This window comes from Lithobates pipiens, unplaced genomic scaffold (genome assembly GCF_037356315.1).
Source record: "Lithobates pipiens isolate NorthernLeopardFrog02 unplaced genomic scaffold, aLitPip1_a1.2 Scaffold_1, whole genome shotgun sequence".
NCBI classification, from domain to species: Eukaryota; Metazoa; Chordata; class Amphibia; order Anura; family Ranidae; genus Lithobates; species Lithobates pipiens.
This window is the reverse complement of record NW_027507685.1, coordinates 241,429,347-241,446,566: the sequence shown is the minus strand read 5'-3', so window position 1 is coordinate 241,446,566 and position 17,220 is coordinate 241,429,347. Positions and strand designations below refer to the sequence as shown.

Genomic DNA, 17,220 nt, shown 5'->3' with positions numbered 1-17,220 from the left:
ACCGCAGGGGTTTTTAAATACCACCAAAAGAAAGCTCTATTTGTGGGAAAAAAAGGACGTCAATTTTGTTTGGGAGCCACGTCACACGACCACGCAATTGTCAGTTAAAGCGACGCAGTGCCGAATCGCAAAAAGTGGTCTGGTCTTTGACCAGCAAAATGGTCCGGTCTGCAAGTGGTTAATAGCCGCAAGTAGAAATTGAATAGGAAAATAAATTCGTAAGACAGGAAAAAAAAAAATCGGAAGTGATGTCATGTGTTGTAATGTATTTGTATTGTATTTTCGGACGACAACTATACTGACTAAACGAAAATTGTAGGAGGAAAATTTTCGTGCAAGTCCGATTGAATAATATCGGATGAACTGCGATCGGCTGTCGAAGGTAGTGTACACGCGATCGGAAAATCGCACGATTCTTCCTCGGACGACAGTTGTTGTACGATATTCGGATCGTGTGTACGGGCCATTAGGCTGGCCACAATAAAAGGCCACTTCTAAAATGTGAGGTTTTATCACACAGCACAATGCCACAGATGTCACAAGTTTTGAGGGAGCGTGCGATTGGCATGCTGACTGCAGGAATGTCCAGCAGAGCTGTTTTCCTTGAATTGAATGTTCATTTCTCTACCATAAGACGTCTCCAAAGGCATTTCGGAGAATTTGGCAGTACATCCAACCGGCATCACACCCGCAGACCACGTGTAACCGTACCAGCCCAGGACCTCCACATCCAGCTTCTTCACCTCCAAGATCGTCTGAGACCAGCCACCCGGACAGCTGCTGCAACAATCGGTTTGCATAGCTAAAGGATTTCTGCACAAACTGTCAGAAACCGTCTCAGGGAAACTCATCTGCATTCTCGTCGTCCTCATCGGGGTCTCCACCTGACTGCAGTTCGGTGTCGTTACCGACTTGAGTGGGAAAATGCTCACATTCGATGGTGTCTGGCACTTGGGAGGTGTTCTCTTCACGGATGAATCCCGGTTTTCACTGTACAGGTCAGATGGTGGACAGTGTGTATGGCGTTGTTTGGATGAGCGGTTTGCTGATGTGAATGTTGTGGATGGAGTGGTGCATGGTGGCGGTGAGGTTATGGTATGGACAGGCGTATGCTATGGACACTGAACACAGGTCCATTTTATTGATGCCATGTTGAATGCACAGAGATACTGTGACGAGATCCTGAGGCCCATTGTTGTGCCAGTCATCCACGACCATCACCTCATGTTTTAGCATGATAATGTACGGCCCCATGGTGCAAAGATCTGTACACAATTCCTGGAAGCTGAAAACATCCGAGTTCTTGCATGGCCAGCACACTCACCGGACATGTCACCCATTGAGCATGTCTGGGATGCTCTAGATCGGTGTATACAACAGCGTGTTCCAGTTCCTGCCAATATCCAGCAACTTCGCACAGCCATTGAAGAGGAATGCACCAACATTCCACAGGCCAAAATCAACAACCTGATTAATTCTATGTGAAGGGGATGTGCTGCACTGCTTGAGGCAAATGGTGGTCACACCAGATACTGACTGGTTTTCGGACCCCCCCCCAATACAGTAAAACTGCACATTTTAGACCCCTTTCACACCAGGGCGTTTTGCAGGCGCTATAGCGTTAGAAATAGCGCCTGCAATCCGCCCTAAAAAAGCTGCACCATTGTCTGTAGTGTGAAAGCCCCGAGGGCTTTCACACTGCAGCGGTGCGCTGGCAGGACGTCAGGGAAATGTCCTGCCAGCAGCTTCTTTGGAGTGGTGTGTTTACCGCTCCTCCACCGCTGCTCCCCATTGAAATCAATGGGGCAGCGCTGTAATACCGCCGGCAAAACGCAGCTAGCGGCCGAAATGCGCCGCAAATCCGGCAGTAAAACACTTATAATGTTGCTCAGTATGTGTATATATATATATATATATATATATATATATATATATATAGAGAGAGAGAGAGAGATATAGATAGAGATATACAGTGCCTTGAAATTTACAAATAAATATGTGAAAAGTGTGGCGTGCATTTATATTCAGCCCCCTTTCCTCTGATACCCCTAACTAAAATCTAGTGGAACCAATTGCCTTCAGAAGTCACCTAATTAGTAAATAGAGTCCACCTGTGTGTAATTTAATCTCAGTATAAATACAGCTGTTCTGTAAAAGCCCTCAGAGCTTTGTTAGAGAACAAATGTCCGTATTGCCAATAAGCCTTTACAGGTTACTAATTTAGAGTTACACAGGACATCTGGTGCTAGAATTATTGTTCTCGCTATAACTTTCACGACAATACCTCACTACCTCACATGTGGTGCAAATAGCATATACATACAAAAGTCAGTACACCCCTCACATTTTTGTAAATATTTTCTTCTATCTATTCATATGACAACACTGAAGAAATTACACTTTGCTACAATGTAAAGTAGTGAGTGTACAGCTTGTATAACAGTGTACATTTGCTGTCCCCTCAAAATAATTTAACACACAGCCATTAATGTCTAAACCGCTGGCAACAAAGCTGAGTACACTCCTAAGCGAAAATGTCCAAATTGGGACCAAAGTGTCAATATTTTGTGTGACCTCCATTATTTTCCAGCACTGCCTTAACCCTCTTGGGCATGGAGTTCACCAGAGCTTCACAGGTTGCCACTGGAGTCCTCTTCCCCTCCTCCATGATGACATCACAGAGCTGGTGGATGTTAGAGACCTTGCACTCCTCCACCTTCTGTTTGAGGATGTTCCACAGATTGCCAATAGGGTTTAGGTCTGGAGACATGCTTGGCCAGTTCATCATCTTTACTCTCAGCTTCTTTAGCAAGGCAGTGGTCATCTTGGAGGTGTGTTTGGGGTCGTTATGTTGGAATACTGCCCTGCGGCCCAGTCTCTGAAGGGAGGGGTTCATGCTCTGCTTCAGTATGTCACAGTACATGTTGGCATTCATGGTTCCCTCAATGATCTGTAGCTCCCCAGTGCCGGCAGCACATATGCACCCCCAGACCATGACACTCCCACCACCATGCTTGACTGTAGGCAAGACACACTTGTCTTTGTACTCCTCACCTGGTTGCCGCCACACACGCTTAACACTATCTGAACCAAATAAATGTATCTTGGTCTCATAAGACCACAGGACATGGTTCCAGTAATCCATGTCCTTAGTCTGTTTGTCTTCAGCAAACTGTTTGTGGGCTTTCTTGTGCATCATCTTTAGAAGAGGCTTCCTTCTGGGACAATAGCTATGCAGACCAATTTGATGCAGTATGTGGCCAATGGTCTAATAACTGACAGGCTGATCCCCCCACCCCTTAAACCTCTGCAGCAATGCTGGCACGTGTACTCAACTTCTTTGCTCGACCATGGTGAGGCCTCTTCTGAGTGGAACCTGTCCTGTTAAACCACTGCATGGTCTTGCCCACCGTGCTGCAGCTCAGTTTCTGGGTCTTGGCAATCTTCTTATAGCCTAGGCCATCTTTATGTAGAGCAACAATTCTTTTTTTCAGATCCACAGAGAGTTCCTTTGCCATGAGGTGCCATTTTGAACTTCCAGTGACCAGTATGAGAGAGGGAGAGCGATAACACCAAATTTAACAAACCTGCTCCCCATTCACACCTGAGACCTTGTAACACTAATGACACGGGGGGGGGGGGGGGGGTGACTAATTGGGCCAAATTTGGACATTTTCACTTAGGGGTGTACTCACGTTTTTTTTTCCAGTGGTTTAGACATTAATGGCTGTGTGTTGAGTTATTTTGAAGGGACAGTAAATTTACACTGTTATACAAGCTGTACACTCACTACTTTACATTGTAGCAAAGTGTAATTTCTTCAGTATTGTCACATGAAAAGAATAAAATATTTACAAAAATGTGAGGGGTGTACTTACTTTTGTGAGATACTGTACATATGCGTATGCAATGTACGTATATGTTTTTCCTTTCTACATGAGCACAGGGGCAATTCAATTTTTTTTAATATTATTTTTTTTATTTTTTTATCTTTACATTTTTTTGATCAACTTTATTGCTATCACAAGGTATGAACATGGGCAGTGACAGCTACTCTTAACCGAGAGATCTGGGATCAGATTGCTGTGGGAATGTCACTGAGGCTGAAGTGATATGTCTTCACAAGGACCCACAGAAATCAGTATTTTCCCTAAAAATGACAGCAAACATTTATATTGTTATAGTATTAGCTGTCAAGGGTATTCTAGAGAACTGGGAGAAAGGAGACTGAGTTGATAAAAATCACATTCTTCCATAAACTGTATTTACATAGTACAGCTGCAGAGATTGGCCCTGATAGCTACATGCAGCCTCTACATACATTTGCAATTGCACATAACTAAGACTTCTGCTTTTATTTGAACTAGAAACTGGTTTAACCACCTGCCATCCACAATACACTATATCTTCAAAAGTATTGGGACACGCACGTGATCTTTAATGGCATCCCAGTCTTTGTCCATAGGGTTTAAAGCGGAGTTCCACCTGTTTTTTAGTTTATTAAAAGTCAGCAGCTACAAAAAGCATAGCTGCTGACTTTTAATAAACCAACACTTACCTTCCCCACGGTCCAGCAATGTGACCACCCGGAGGTAAGCTTCTCTCCCTCTCCTCTCCTCGGCGCCGTCATGGTAACTGTGGCGCGCACTGCACATGCACAAGATGTGATGCGCTCTCCTATTGGCCAGCCGATCTTCTGGGACCTGAGTTGTGTCCTAGAAGATTCCCGTCAGGGAGGAGCCACCTAGGGTGATTCGCACCGCACTGCAGTGCAAATCACATCCGATCTCTGTGCGATTCGAGTTCAGCCATACAGATAGTATGGCTGAATTCGTGTCGCACCCGCCGCACCCGCCGCAAACTCGCACGGGACCCTTTTTTTGGTCCGCAGCAGAATCGGATCGCATGGGTGTTCACACCATGCGATCCGAGTTTGCAGATCGCACTGCGATATGCGAACTGATCTGGGGGTGTCATTAACATTTCACTGACACTCCCAGCAGTTCGTATAGGGCCCCTGGAAGACGTTACCTATAACAAAACGGCGTAGGGAGGAGCGACGTACTGACGTCACCGCGATCTACGCTGGACCCGGAAGCGATGGGCAGCGTTACTAAGCCGGCCGGCGAATTTGTTTGTTTTACAAAGCAAAGTTTTTTCTACTTGATGTAAGTGCAATCTTTTTTATTATATTAAATTTTGTGACTATATCACACTATGGCGATTCCTTTCGTTATTATATGTGCTGGGCAATGAGCGGTGTGGCCGTAGGATTTTTCTAACCATTGGAATAAGCGGTGTGGCCGTAGGATTCTTCTAACCATTTGAACCAAGCGCTTAAAGAGGATACACCCTCCATGCAGTCCTGACTCAGAGGAAGCGTTTTTGATTTGGCGATATCTGGTCTCTGAGATGGGATCAGTGTAGCTGGTAAGCGGCAGTAGTGTTGGTGGTGGAAGTCCTCTTTTTTCCTGCAAACTCTGATGACACTTTTCCTATATCGGTGTGGTGTGTTTAAAACACGTTGGAGATTACAAGCAAAACGTTTTTTGTTGATGGGATGATGGACTAATATTTGAACATTAGTATATGCATTTCCCTGTCTGCACTTTGTTAATATTTTTTGATTTCATGCTTTATTTATTCACTCATTTGCTTCACATAGCATTTATCGGATCAGTATAGCGCAGCTTATTTGGGAATAATTATTTGAATTGTGGGTATCTCACGGTTAAAGCTGCTGCTGCGTTTATAATTCACAATTTTTTTTTTTTGTTTGTTTTGTTTCATTACTTCACATTAAGTTTACATAGGAACAGCGCTGTATTTTTTAGGTTTTTATTCTGAGAGGAGGAGTTGCCCAGGCGGCCGAAGATAGGAATCAGGAAGTGGGGCAGGAAGTCCCACACAAAAAAAGGGTACACCCCCCCACCCTTTGCACCTATAATAGCTTCAACTCTTCTGGGAAGGCCGCCCACAAGATTTAGGGATGTGTCTGAGGTGATGTTATTAGCACCCCCCACAGTGATTTTTGGTTTATTTAGCCAAGATTGGTATTTTTGGTGAGATAATTGGACAGAGTGTGGCAAGTCCAAGGTGGTGTGGTACTCTTAGGCACCAGAAGCATAATGTTTTGGCATTAAACTTCAATACAAAAAAAATTTAAATTAGGTTTGTGAGGCTGAAAATAGACGCATGTCCATCAAGTCCAACCTATGTGTGTGATTTTATGTCAGTATTACATTGTATATCTCTGTATGTTGCGGTCGTTCAGGTGCTTATCTAATAGTTTTTTGAAACTATCGATGCTCCCCGCTGAGACCACCGCCTGTGGAAGGGAATTCCACATCCTTGCTGCTCTTACAGTAAAGAACCCTCTACGCAGTTTAAGGTTAAACCTCCTTTCTTATTATTTTAATGAGTCTTATTAAACTCTCTTCCGTGGAAAAGTTTTATCTCTATTGTGGGGTCACCAGTATAGTATTTGTCTTGAGGTGCGGCTCCCAATGAGCTCTGTGGTGCTGAATCATGTGTTTTCTCATGATGTCATACCCAGATGGCTGATTGTACTTTTACTATGGCTGATACACTGCAGGAAGAGGCTACAGACCACAACTGTGCTGCCAGCAGCAGATACTACAATAAGTCCACAATGTAGAGCTCTGTGGAATGCCCCTGCGGATAGCAATATCGGTGAGGCAGTGCTTCCTTACTGGCTGGGAGGAGAAGCAGAAAGACAATAGCTAATATTAAGTTGCAATTGTCACACAACTGAGCCCACCCATTTTTGAAGCCAATTAGAGCCTCTGGAATAAACAAATTAGAACTGGCGCTAGGAAAATAAATACTACGTGAAAATTAGTGATCAAAACGTATTAATCACTGATCAAAAATATTTTTTCCGCAGCTCCTGTTGCAAAGGTAATAGACCTTATAAATGGATAACAGAATGAAAAAAACTGCGCTAGTGGAAAAAGTGCTTGTGCTTTGATGTGCTAGTCAAATAACATCATAATCAATCAAATATTTGATTCATTATGATGTTATTTGACTAGCACGTCAAAGCACAAGCACTTTTTCCGCTAGCGCAGTTTTTTTTATTCTGTTATCCAATTAGAGCCTCTGGCTCTAATCACATGCTTCAAACAAAAATTGGAATCTATGCGCCTGGTGCCCTGCATGCATATTAGGGGCCGGGTGCATGGATTAGGTGGGCGGCTCCCCTGTGCCCTGTATGGAGTGGCAGCCACTGCCCAGAAGGGTGAAAACAGACATGGAGATTCGAGTTGCAACAAAGTGCATTAACGTGAAAGTTCCAAAAACACAATACATCGTTTAGGCTGAAGCAGTGAACAGTTAATAACACTCAGGGGTTGATTTACTAAAGGCATATAGACTATGCACTTTGCAAAGTGTAGTTGCATGGTGCAAGTGCAGTTCCTCCATATCTTAGTGAATGAGCAGAAGCTCTGCTGCCTTCCATCATCCAATCATGTGCAAGCAAAAAGGCTGTTTTGTTTATTTCCCATGCATGTGATTGAATATTCTTTGCAAAGTAAAACTTTACCTAATTTACTAACCTTTGGAGCAACTGCTAGTCTATTTGCCTTTAGTAAATCAACCCCACACAGAGAACTATGCAGCCCTTACGGAGAGAGACGCTAGCATGCTGACAGCACCTGGTGGGGGAGGCAGCTTGCAGGCAGTGATGCAACTAGAAGTTGTAGCGGAAAGGTTCCACACTGATGAACTGGCGACCAGTCCCTACACTGTCCCGCCTCCACTGGAACCTCTCCCTGCACTAGGCAAACTCTCCCTAACCAGCAGGTTCCTGTCCCTGTCCCAAGCTCACACACAATGCGCACCAACTGCAGGGAGTCAGTGCTTTTATAAGCATTGTCCTCCCTAAAGATGGGCATGGGGTCATTCAGGGCAGCAACGTCCAATTGGACAGCCTCACCTGATGACCCCTACAGAGGCCTACAAGGAACGTGAGTTCCTCCTGTCCTCTATCCTACTTGCATTGTGGTACTGTTAGCGGCACCTGTGCAAGGAGGCCAAATTACACCTACCTACATGCTACTGATGGAACGTCACTGCCTCTTACTACTCCCTGCTTGAGGTCCCCTGCCGCTATGGTCACTGTGCTATCTTCCTCGTCCTCAATATCTGAAAGTAGGCATGTTTGTCCAGGCATGTACTGGCCATTGGGACTACAGGGAGTTTCCCGGTGGGCCGATGGCTCAGTGTGCCGGTTTCAGTGACAAAGGCTTGCCCTCAACTTCACGCAGTGATGTGAGAAAGATGAGAAAAACACAGAGGAGAATACCGTATATACTCGAGTATAAGCCGAGATTTTCAGCCTCTTTTTTGAGGCTGAAAGTGCCCCCCTCGGCTTATACTCGAGTCATCGCTGTCTGTCTGCCCGATCAGCGTGTCGAGCAGACAGACAGCGGCCATTCTAGGATTCAAAGGCCGCGCCTCCGTCTCCGCCTTCGCCTGTGATAGGCGGAACACTGAATTTCCCAGCAGTCTGTGTTCCGCCTATCACGGACGTCCTCTCATCCTCGTCCGTAGTATGAGGATGAGCGGACGTCCATGATAGGCGGACCACTGACTGCTGGGAAATTGAGTGTTCCGCCTATCACGGACATCCGATAGGCGGAACACTCAATTTCCCAGCAGTCAGTGGGAAATTGAGTGTTCCGCCTATCACCGACGGAGGCGCGGCTTTTGAATCCTAGAATGGCCACCGACGAAGAGCTGCGGGACGGGCCGGGACGCAGGCCGGGACGGGACGCAGGCCGGGACGGGACGCAGGCCGGGACGGGACGCAGGCCGGGACGGGACGCAGGCCGGGACGGACACAGGCTGGACGGACACAGGCTGGACGGACACAGGCAGGCTGGACACAGGTAGGCTGCACGGACACACACACACACACACACACACACACACACACACACACGGATGCATGCACACACAGGGATGGATGGACACACACGGATGCATGGACACACACACACACACACACACACGGATGCATGCACACACACAGGGATGGATGGACACACACACACACGGATGCATGGACACACACACACACGGATGCATGGACACACACACACACGGATGCATGGACACACACACACACGGATGCATGGACACACACAGGGATGGACGACACACAGGGATGGACAGGCATGTCTCACCCTCGGCTTATACACGAGTCAATAATTTTTTCCAGTTTTTTGGGGGTAAATTGGGGACCTCGGCTTATATTCGGGTCGGCCTATACTCGAGTATATACGGTAAGTGGAATAATAAAAGAGGTTAGTGAGGACTCCTTATGTTATGCTACTTATGTTTTTTTGCACAATTACGCATAGTTTTATATACTGTTTTTGTGCTTGTTTGCAAAATTAAAGTGGGCCGGTCTGGATGAAGTCCAGGGCCAAATTTTTGTCCCAGTCCAGCCCTGTGTTTGTCCATGACCAAAAGGGCGCAAAAAAAGAGCGCAATAGTAGAAGTTACAGACATCAAATCTGAACAGATTTCTTCATCCAAGCTAAATACGCGTATGGACCAATATCCCACTGTGGCTATTAGATTCTTATAGCCAGTGCCGGGGGCTTTCAGAATGTGGGCGCTATCAAACAGTGACTGCAGCTGATTGGCTGCAGTCACTGTTCAGCCAAGAAGTATCCACCTGACTCCTTCAAATTTTGAACCAAAGGATCTCAGGTGACAGGGGCTGACAGGGCCGCTCACAGCTCAAATTTCAGTCTGTTCATCAGGAATTGGCCGAAGTTTGATCCGTGCATAAGTTAGCGCAATGTAGCACAGTATAGCAACTAACTCTTACACAGACTTAGACTCAGCTCTTCCTAAACTATTCCAATAAACACTGATAAATGGATGCTGGGAGCCCACCCCTTAAAGCGGGGTTCCACCCTAAAGTGGAACTTCCGCTGATCGGAACCCTCCCCCCCTCCGGTGTCACAATTGGCACCTTTCAGGGGGGAGGGGGGTGGAGATACCTGTCAAAGACAGGTATTTACACCCACTTCCGGGCATAGACTCCCCTGGGAGTCTACGCCATTTCCTGTCCTGCCGCGCTGTCTGCTGGGACACACACGGGTCTCAGAGACAGCGCGGACAATTCCTATTGCGCTGTGCGACTCGCGCATGCGCAGTAGGGAACCGGGAAGTGAAGCCGATTCGCTTCACTTCCTGATTCCCTCACCTAGAATGGTGACGGCAGCCGAGAGCCGAGCGATCAATCGGCCTCGGCTGCCGGCATCGCTCGAACCCGGGACAGGTGAGTGTCCATTTATTAAAAGTCAGCAGCTGTAGTATTTATAGCTGCTGGCTTTTAATATTTTTTTTGTAGGTGGAATCCCTCTTTAAAGTGTGAAAGTTTGCATATAACAAAGTCCCCATTATTAGTCCTTCTAAAGCCCCATACACACCATCAGTTTTTCTCCTGAGTTTGTCCTTCAGGTTTACCAAAACCATGTAGTACAAGGGCCTGCCTGATTGCATACAAATTGAAACTCCTAAGGTTTGACCTCATATTATATGGTTTTGGTAAATCTGAAGGAAAAACTCAGCAGAAAAACTGATAGTGTGTATGGGGCATAAGCCATCTGGCCTATGTTCAAAGGCCATGCAATGCATTATGGTTACAAATTCAGTTTGGCAAATTCCATAAATTCTCTGGAGCTGCAAACTTTAGACAAGCGGGGTTTGCCTTGAACCCATGGTAGCAGCGAACCTGAACCTCATCCCTACTTAGCAGCTTTCTCAAATCTGCTGTATCAAAATTAAAGCTGAAATTTGGTTGGTACTTCTCTGCTTCTCTACACATCCCTATGACAAGCCTGGAAAGAGACGGCAGAGCGGACTTACCTGTAGCTGCTGAAACTAGAGCCAGATATATGAAGAGTCTCTCCATGCTTGGTGCTAGATATTGGTGTGTACACCATACATGTCAAAGTCTCTGCCGGATTCGGCTGTTTTAAAGTTATTTTCTCTCAATCAGTATTGGTAAATGTCATCTTGGTTGTGTCTATCCCATGAACTATCCCACTACCCTCATTTATCACTTTGTCAGTCTCCCCAATATTCACCTCCTGACTCCCCTTGTTGTCCTTATCGCTCTCTCTCACTTATATTCTAACTCGCTCCTCTTCCCTCTCCTCTCCTCTTTCTATTGTTTGACTAGTTTTTCCCTTTATCTGCCTATTCTCTGTCTTTTTGTAATTTCCTTCCTCTTTCCTTTTCTTTCTTTCTTTTTCTTTCTTTCTTTTTTACTTTCCTTTTCCTTTCTTTCTTTCTTTTTCTCTTTCTTTCTTTCTTTATGACTTTCTTTCTTTTTCTCTCTCTCTTTCTTTTTCTGTCTTTCTTTTTCTATATTTTTCTCTCTTTCTTTATTTTTATTTTTTTCTTTCTCTCTCTTTCTTTCTTTTTCTCTTTCACCTTTTCTCTCTTTTTCTATCTCTTTCTTTCTCTCTCTCTATTTCTCGCTTTTCTTTCTTTTTCTCTCTCTTTTTCCCTCCTTTCGTTCTTTCTTTCTCTTTCTTTTTCTCTCTCCTTTTCTCTTTCTTTCTTCCTCTTTTTACTTGCTCTCCTTTACCCTTTCTCTCTTCCCCACCCTTTCCTTTTAGCACTATGTATCTCACTCCCTCTGTCTCTCCAAACTCCCCACCCTTTTGATCTCTCTGCCACCCTAATCTCTCTCTCTCTCTTACCCCTCTCCCTTTGCCATCTCTTTTCTCCACCCCTCCTCCTTCTCTCTCTCTCACTCTGTTTTTCGATCTCTCTTGCTTTCTCTGTCTCCCTCTCGCTCTTTCTTTCTCCGTCTCTCTCTCTCTCGCTCTTTCTTTCTCCGTCTCTCTCTCTCTCGCGCTCTTTCTTTCTCCGTCTCTGTCTCTCTTGGGTGCTCGGTCTCTCTCCTAACACACTGTGCTGCAAAGACACCCAAGATTTAATGCATAAAAACACGTCCTATTTCCTTCAAACACAGAGCACATGATCAATAGACTGCATTGCAACAAACAGGAAGCGAGAGACGAGAATCTCAAAACCCAGCAAGCCGGAGACCGTGCGATAATGTCAGAGTCACAATGAGACAGTCAGAGACAGAGGGAGACGCAAGAGAGTGACGATGACAATGGAGCGCCCCCGCCTATTCTTTCTCATCACATTGCTGGCTGCAGCCATCTCAGGTACAGTCTAGGTGTCTCTTCTCTCTGCGTTCTCTCGATATGTCCACTCAAATGATACTGGAACTATGTATTAATATAAGTATTAAAGGGTACCTTCAGACCATATTCCAAGTTCTATTGATCATTTAAAGCAGTGGTTCTCAACCCTGTCCTCAAGAATAGCTCCCAACTGTCCCTGATTTCGAGGGTCCCTCTATCCCTCATTCCTCCTCATTTGTCCCTCATTTTGGTCGGATCTATATAGATGTATATAAAATGCACTTTTTTATCTATCAAAAAGTGTTTCCCAGCGTTAAACCTTTCATCTGATTTCTAAATGGCTGCATTTGTAAATTCCAAAGGCCAATATAAAGGAATATTTGTCCTCTCCGCTCTTCTCGAGACCTCCTACTCTTAAGCTCTCTCTCGTCTCCTCCTTCCATGCTCGACTTCAGGATTTCTCCAGAGCCTCTCCCATCCTATTCTGGCTACCTTCAGGCGATCCCTGAAAACTCATCTCTTCAGGAAAGCCTATCACCTCTCCAACTAATCTTTTACCACTTCCATCAGCTCATTTCCCACAGCTACAACCTTTTGTACCACCTGTCCCACCCTATTAGATTGCAAGCTCTTCTGAGCAGGGCCCTCATAATCCTCTTGTATTTTATTATATTATAGATGTATTGTCTCCCTTTCATATTGCGTAAACTGTTGGCGCTATATAAATCCTGTATTATAATAATAATAATAATAAAAAAAAAACACTTGTGGGTTCAACCAATCTTGTTTTTTTTTGTACAATTCTCCTTTAAGTGGGTGTGGCCAGGGGTGTGTCCTATGCCTGCATACTTTTGCTGATAGGTGTCCCTCATTCCCATCTCAAAAAGTTGGGAGGTATGCTCAAGTACCCCCAGCAGGCCATGTTTTGGGAATTTCTCTTATGCCGCGTACACACGTCGGGAAATGCCGCCAGCAAAAGACCGATGTGAGCTTTTGGTCGGAAAATGCGACCGTGTGTATGCTCCATTGGACTTTTGAGAGCAGGTTCTCTATTTTTCAGACGGAAAAAGTTCAGAGCGGAAATTCCAATCGTCTGTAGCAATCCCAACGCGCAAAATTCCTACGCATGCTCAGAAATAATTTGACGCATGCTCGGAAGCATGGAACTTAATTTTCTCGGCTCGTCGTAGTGTTGTATGTCACCGCGTTCTTGACAGTCGAAAGTTCAGAGAACTTTTGTGTGACCATGTGTATGGAAGCTAAGCTTGAGCGGAATTCTGTCGGAAAAACCATCTATGATTTTCCCGAATGAATGGAAGCAACCAAACATTCATTGATGGGTGCTGGTAGGCTGCATTGATGGACACTGGAGAGGCTGCATTTGATGGGCGCTGGAGAGGCTGCATTTGATGGGTGCTGACGAGGCTACATTGAAAAACCATCCAAGATTTTTCCGACGGAAATTCGCTCGTGTGTACGGGGCATTAGATAAAATAGCTGTCCAAAATACCAAGCCATTGACTCTGATTTAAAGCACCTGTGCAAGACAAAGGAAAACCTGCAAACATGGCCTGTTGGGGATACTTGGGGACAGGGTTGAGAACCACTGATTTAAAATACATGCGCAGTTTCAATGTTCGTTTTTCAAACGTTTTCTTGGAAATATATTTATAGCAGCCTAATTCAAGTACATTTTCCTTCCCCAATTGGTGGACATTCACTGCAGAATTATTTCTGGCATTCTGTTAGTTAAAGGGGATGGATGCAGTGAGAGAATGACACCTCTCCCTGCGGATCATTGCTATAGTGATCTAGTTCTGGCTAATGACAGCAAAGAACATTGCTATAGTGATCTATTTCTGGTTGATTACAGCAAACAACAGTCCAACACTTCCAAAACTGAAACGAGAAAAATGAAAATGTAACTAAACTATATTTTTGTTTTATCCAGCTGTATTTGCTCAGTGCAACCAGGGCCGGTGCTACCGCTAGGCAAACTAGGCAGCCACCTAGGGCACACTGCTGCCTAGGGTTCCTGTACAGACACTGGTGTTCCTACTCTCTTCTCTCTGCAGCGAGCAACTAAGTCTCGGCATCAACAGGCAGCCGCTGCTCCATTCGCACATAGTGTCAGAGGCGCAGCGACGGCGGAGGACTGTATCTGTGTCCTGACTACCGAATGAATGGAAGCAAGCAAACATTCATTGATGGGCGCTGATGAGGCTACATTTGATGGGCACTGTAGAGGCTGCATTTGATGGGCGCTGGAGAGGCTGCATTGATGGGCGCTAGTAGGCTGCATTTGAATGGGTGCTGGCGAGGCTACATTGATGGGCGCTGGTAGGCCTGCATTTGTGGGCGCTGGTGAGGCTGCGATTGATGGGCAGAGGTGAGGCTACATTTGATGGGAGCTGGTAAGGTTGCATTTGATGGGCGCTTCATTAAAAAGTGGGGGTATGCATGGGCAGGGCAAAGGGGGTGGAGTCAGGGGTGGAGCCAATGTGGGGCAGCAAAATTAGGTTTCGCCTAGGGTGTCAAAAATCCTTACACCAGCCCTGAGTGCAACCTATAACATCCAAGTGAAAGATATAACACCAACATGTCAGAGAAAAATAAAAAACAAGTCAAAAACAGAATCACTGAGTTGGAAAAAGGATCCCCCCCTTCCTAAAAATTACTTGCAAACTCAGTCAGGTGTAGCTAATCGCCTTCTCAGTGGCACGCAAACCCATTTCACTTTAAGCTGTGAACCGCTGTGGTCATTTTGATTAGCTCAGCATGAAAAGAGCTTTCATGGAGCATTTCGGGCCCTGGTAGTGCAGCTGAAGCAAACAATAAACTATGGGTGGCAAGATCAAGATAAAGTCAGACGATGGATACAAAAAAAAAAAATCAAAGGCTTTATCAATGCCTAGAAGCACAGTAGTGTCTATTAAGTGGAAGTGGAAGGTATTTAGTACAATACAGACTCTGCCTCAGTCATGACGTCGCTCCAAATTGGAGGAAAGAACCAGGAGAAAACTGGTCAGAGAGGCCACCAAGAGCCAAAGAGTGGTCATTGTGTGCATGTGACAACAATATCACAAATTCTCCACCAATGTCGCTCGTATGGGAGGGTTGCAAGAAAAAAGTTTCAGACTCCTCAAGAAACATGCAGTCACCACTGAGCTTTGTCAAAACGCACCTTGAAGATTCTGAGGACACATGGAAAAAGGTGTTCTGGTCAGATGAGACTAACATTGAATTATTTGGCCTCACCATCCAAATAACACCATTCCTACAGTAAAGCATGGGGGTGGAAATATACTGTTATGGGGGTGGAAATATTCTGTTATGGGGGCGTTTCTCTGCAGCAGGGACTGGAGCACTTGTCAGGAAAGATGGAAAATGGATGGGGCAAAATACCATCAAATTCTTGAGGCAAATCTGCTGCCCCCTGCCAGAAAGTTGTCAATGGGAAGAAGGTTTACCTTCCAACATGACAATGACCCAAAAGCACACAGTGCTTGAAGGAGAAAAAGGTGAATGTCCTTGCATGGCCTAGTCAGAGCCCAGACTTAAACCCCATTGAAAATCTGTGCCCACCTGATGCCCGTACCCTGATGCAGTACACAGCGGACGCTATCTGATGGGGGACCTTATATGATAAGACACCGGCTCTGTATACAGGGCCAGCTGAGACTCCACCCTCTCCACTCACTATGTTCTGGAGCGTTCTGGAAGGACGGGGAGACAGGCAAGCCTGCAGCTGTACAGCCCAGAGAAGACAAAAAGCAATCCACAAGTTCCACTGACTACAGCAGAGCCCAACCACACTACATTTTCCTATTACTAGCACCTAACTAGGAGCTACAGGGCAATGGCTTGCTATCAGCTGAGTCACAGGATTCACTCTCCCAATTAACACTGAATATTTGTAATCCTCATGCTGCTAGCATTAGTAAATGGATAGGAAAGCATAGATCCCAACTGTCCCGGATTTTGAGGGACTGTCCCGGATTTCGAGGGACTGTCCCTGATTTGGAGCAATGTCCCTCTTTCCTCCTCATTTGTCCCTCATTTTGGTCTGATCTATATAGTTGTATATAAATAATGCACTATTTATCTATCAAGAAGTGTTTCCCAGTGCTAAACCTTTCATCTGATTTCTAAATTGCTACATTTGTAAATTTTAGAAGCCAATATAAAGGAATCGTAGTGGTAAAAAAAGCACTTGTGGGTTTAACCAATCTTGTTTTTTTGTACAGTTCTCCTTTAAGGGAGCGTGGCAAGGGGGTGTGTCCTATGCCTGCATACTTTTGTTGATAGGTGTCCCTCATTCCCATTTCAAAAAGTTGGGAGGTGTGGGAAAGTATATCATATTTACTTGTGTTAAACTTTTTATTTTCTACATTTCTTTAGTTACTTCCTAGTTTCTTGCCTAGGCAAATGATGTCATACATCCCAGGTGTCTTCAGGAGTGGAGGAGAGAGGGAGGGGTTCTCTCAGCTACCCTCTTGCATGCATGCCTGAGCTAAGGGCAGATGGATGGACACTACATGAATCATTTGCCCTTACTCAAGATGGCCAAGGGCCAGAAATACTAGGGGGTTGCTTCCCCAACAAAATAAAGTATAGAGTCATGGATGGCTGGGGGGGGGGGGGGGGGTTGTTTGAATATTAAGCACTTGCCAACCATATAACCTACATATATGGAGGGGAGGTGGCTCTGCTGCACCTAGTATGTGATCCAACACTTCCGGGTAGGGGGCGCGCATGCAGTGCTGGGACAAGGTCTTCTAGAGCCCAGGGCGAACATGCCAAACTGCGCCCCCCCCCCCCAAGATGTATGAGTATTATGTGGCAGCAAAGATCCTCCTCAACAAAAAAAACTGAGCACTAATCCTTTTCACTCCCCCTAAGCATAATTTTCCCTCCCCCCCAAAAAAATCACCCCTCCTAGCACAAATTCTCTACCCCTAGAAATTCCAAATTTCCCCTCCCGGTACACATCTTCATTCCCCCCCCCCCC

The 17,220-nt window shown here is 45.4% G+C and overlaps 2 protein-coding genes across 4 annotated transcripts in view; one reads left to right on the top strand and one right to left on the bottom strand.

Moving 5' to 3' along the window:
- Positions 1–11,062, bottom strand: part of LOC143986258 (butyrophilin subfamily 1 member A1-like) — a 45,321-nt gene extending 34,259 nt beyond the window's left edge. For all 3 annotated transcript variants that reach the window (XM_077484777.1, XM_077484778.1, XM_077484779.1), the window contains exon 1: positions 10,912–11,062. In XM_077484777.1, the coding sequence (XP_077340903.1) occupies positions 10,912–10,957 (46 nt within the window). In that variant the 5' untranslated portion in view covers positions 10,958–11,062. The remainder of the gene's footprint in view (positions 1–10,911) is intronic.
- A 1,026-nt stretch (positions 11,063–12,088) lies between these two features.
- The window catches only part of LOC143986242 (butyrophilin subfamily 1 member A1-like), a 187,438-nt gene continuing 182,306 nt past the window's right edge, over positions 12,089–17,220 (top strand). The window contains exon 1 of the mRNA XM_077484776.1: positions 12,089–12,230. Coding sequence (XP_077340902.1) covers positions 12,170–12,230 — 61 coding nt within the window. The 5' untranslated portion in view covers positions 12,089–12,169. The remainder of the gene's footprint in view (positions 12,231–17,220) is intronic.